We start from the raw sequence: 2654 nt of genomic DNA on the forward strand, positions 1-2654 counted from the left end.
CAAAATACTCACTTGTGCGGCGAATTTACGTTGAGTATTTTGACGCATGCATCATTTTACTTGAATAAAATTACTCACGTGTGCGCCGGGCTTTAGACGCGTGTTTTTCTTTGTTTAGAGGATGGAACGTCGGCCTTCCGTCGCTGCCTCGGTAACTACACGGTTGGAGCGTACTGGGGAGAGATCGTCAGCACCGACTCGTGTGGACCCGTGTCCAACACCACGCGGCAGCTAGCCGCCCTCGCTCAGGTTAGAGGCATCTGTACGTTACGCACGCACGCACGCAAGCACACGCACGCACAGTGATCGGCACGTGGTTGACACGTGATTGACACGTGATTGGCACGTGATGATCACTTCATGAGCATATATAATGAGCACGAAATACGTGCAGTGCGCTTGCGCGCGTGACTGTCTGTATGTCTGTCTGTTTGTCTGTCTGGTGGGTGTGTGTGTGTGTGCGTGTGTGCGTGCGTGCGTAACGTACAGATGCCTCTAACCTACCTGAGCGAGGGCGGCTAGCTGTTGCGGCGACGTTGACGATACTGAGTGCGACGTTGACGATACTGACTACGACGTTGACGATACTGAGTGCGACGTTGACGATACTGACTGCGACGTTAATGATACTATCTACGTCGGCTCACCTATGTTGTCGATGACGTCGGCAATGTAGCTTATACTGATGGCAGTCAGTTCGTCCGTGTCCTCCGTCAGTCCGCTCAGACTCGCCGCAGCCGCATCGACGTCAAACTCCTCCTCTTTCGTCGTCTGTAACAAGGTGATGTGCACGTGATGAGCACGTGATTGGCACGATACTGACTCGTTGACGATACTGAGTGCGACGTTAATGATACTGACTGCGACGTTGACGATACTGAGTGCGACGTTAATTTGCAATCAGTATCATTAACGTCGCACTCAGTATCGTCAACGTCGCAGCCAGTATCATTAACGTCGAACCGATCCCAAATCGATCTATCGATTGCTCATCAATGTTTTGCTGATATCCGATGCTATTCCAAATCACAGCTCTTTCCACGTGAACGTACTTACGATATATATAAATAAATAAATAAATAAATACATGAATAAATAAATAAATATATATATATATATATTATCATCATTATCATTACTTATTATTACATTTATATTATGACGGCCATATTTGTTTGTAGGTGCTGCCCTCGGTAGTGACTGCTACGAGGCGGGAGAGTGTCAGTCGACGGGCGAGGTAGGTGTATATATATATAATATTATATATATATATATATATATAACGTCACGTTGCAATACCCACCTATTGACACTTTGCGTCAGTACATTGCTCGCAGTCAGGATGGATTCGTCCAACTCTAGTGTGTTACTGAAGCTCACAGCCACGTCAACGAACGCCTGTTGTTGTTGTTTCCGGCGTGCGCGCGCACGCACGAAGAACATCGTTAATGACGTACATTAGCATCGTGATCGTCAGCGAGAATGACGTCATCCGCGAGCGTGACATCATTCACGAGCATAACGTCATCCGCGAGCGTGACGTCATTCACGAGCATGACGTCATCCGCGAGCGTGACGTCATCCGCGAGCAGGACGTCATCCGCGAGCATGACGTCATGCTATTACTGTAGGTGCTATCATGGCCGCAGCAATGCGCCGATAGAAATTCCACCAGCGTGACATCACTCAATACCGGCACAGATTCCGTACGAGAAAGCGAACTTCGAAGCAGTTTCCGTTTCTCCGTAAAGATTTCACTATCTAATAGTGTCTATGCATCTGACAGGCGCTAGAGTCGCCAGTTTACGTTATGGAACCCTAGCGGGCATGCGCTAGCAGCGATCATGTGTGTGCGTGTGTGTGTATGTGTGTGTGCGTGTTTACGTGTGTGTGTCTGTGTGTACGTGTGTGTGTGTGTGTCTGTGTGTGTGAATGAATAAATTAATTAAAGAAAGAACGAAAGAAAGAAATAATCAATGTACAAACGAACCAACGAACGAACGAACCAACCACCACGCACACAAACAAACAAACCAACAAACAAACAAACAACGAACCTTTTCGTCAACGCTTCCTCGTCCTTCAGGATGACCTTCACGCTGGGAAACTACGTCAACAACGTCACAGTACCGGACAGTCGCACGTCGGTGACGGCAACAGGCGCAAGCTACGCCCTGCACATCTGGGACCTGAAACGCGAAACCATTCTCGGATTTGCCGTGACGGCACCGGTCGGACGGCCCCTCGCCGAATCCGACATTCAGCCGATCCGGAATGCGTCCGATCCGGTCGATGCGGATGCGTCGATAGTCGTGTCGGATGCGGTGATGGAGGCGTGGCAGACGGCGGGTGAGTGACGGCCGGGAAGAATGTGACGCAAAGGAGAGGAAAGAAAGAGAGAGAGGGGGTTGGGAGAGGGAGAGAAAGAGAAAGAGGGAGAGAGAGAGAGAGAGAGAGAGAGAGAAGAGAGAGAGAGAGAAGAGAGAGAGAGTAGAGAGAGGAGAGAGAAGAGAGAGAGAGAAAGAGAGAGAGTAGAGAGAGGAGGAGAGAGAGAGAAAGAGAGAGAGAGAGAGAGAGAGAGAGAAGAGAGAGAGTATAGAGAAAGAAAGAGAGAGAGAAAGATAGTGAGAGATAGAGAGAGAGAGAGAGAAAGA

The 2654-nt window shown here is 49.0% G+C and overlaps 1 protein-coding gene across 1 annotated transcript in view; it reads right to left on the reverse strand.

Annotated features, from left to right (window-relative positions):
• The window catches only part of LOC106819386 (adhesion G-protein coupled receptor G2-like), a 5360-nt gene extending 3917 nt beyond the window's left edge, over positions 1 to 1443 (reverse strand). The window contains exons 1-2 of the mRNA XM_014824028.1: positions 1304 to 1443; positions 648 to 877 (exon numbers count right to left, since the gene is read on the reverse strand). Of these exons, the coding sequence (XP_014679514.1) occupies positions 648 to 877; positions 1304 to 1443 (370 nt within the window). The remainder of the gene's footprint in view (positions 1 to 647; positions 878 to 1303) is intronic.
• Between the last annotated feature and the right edge of the window lie 1211 nt (positions 1444 to 2654).

This window comes from Priapulus caudatus, unplaced genomic scaffold (genome assembly GCF_000485595.1).
Source record: "Priapulus caudatus unplaced genomic scaffold, Priapulus_caudatus-5.0.1 Scaffold3314, whole genome shotgun sequence".
In the NCBI taxonomy this organism is placed as follows: Eukaryota; Metazoa; Priapulida; class Priapulimorpha; order Priapulimorphida; family Priapulidae; genus Priapulus; species Priapulus caudatus.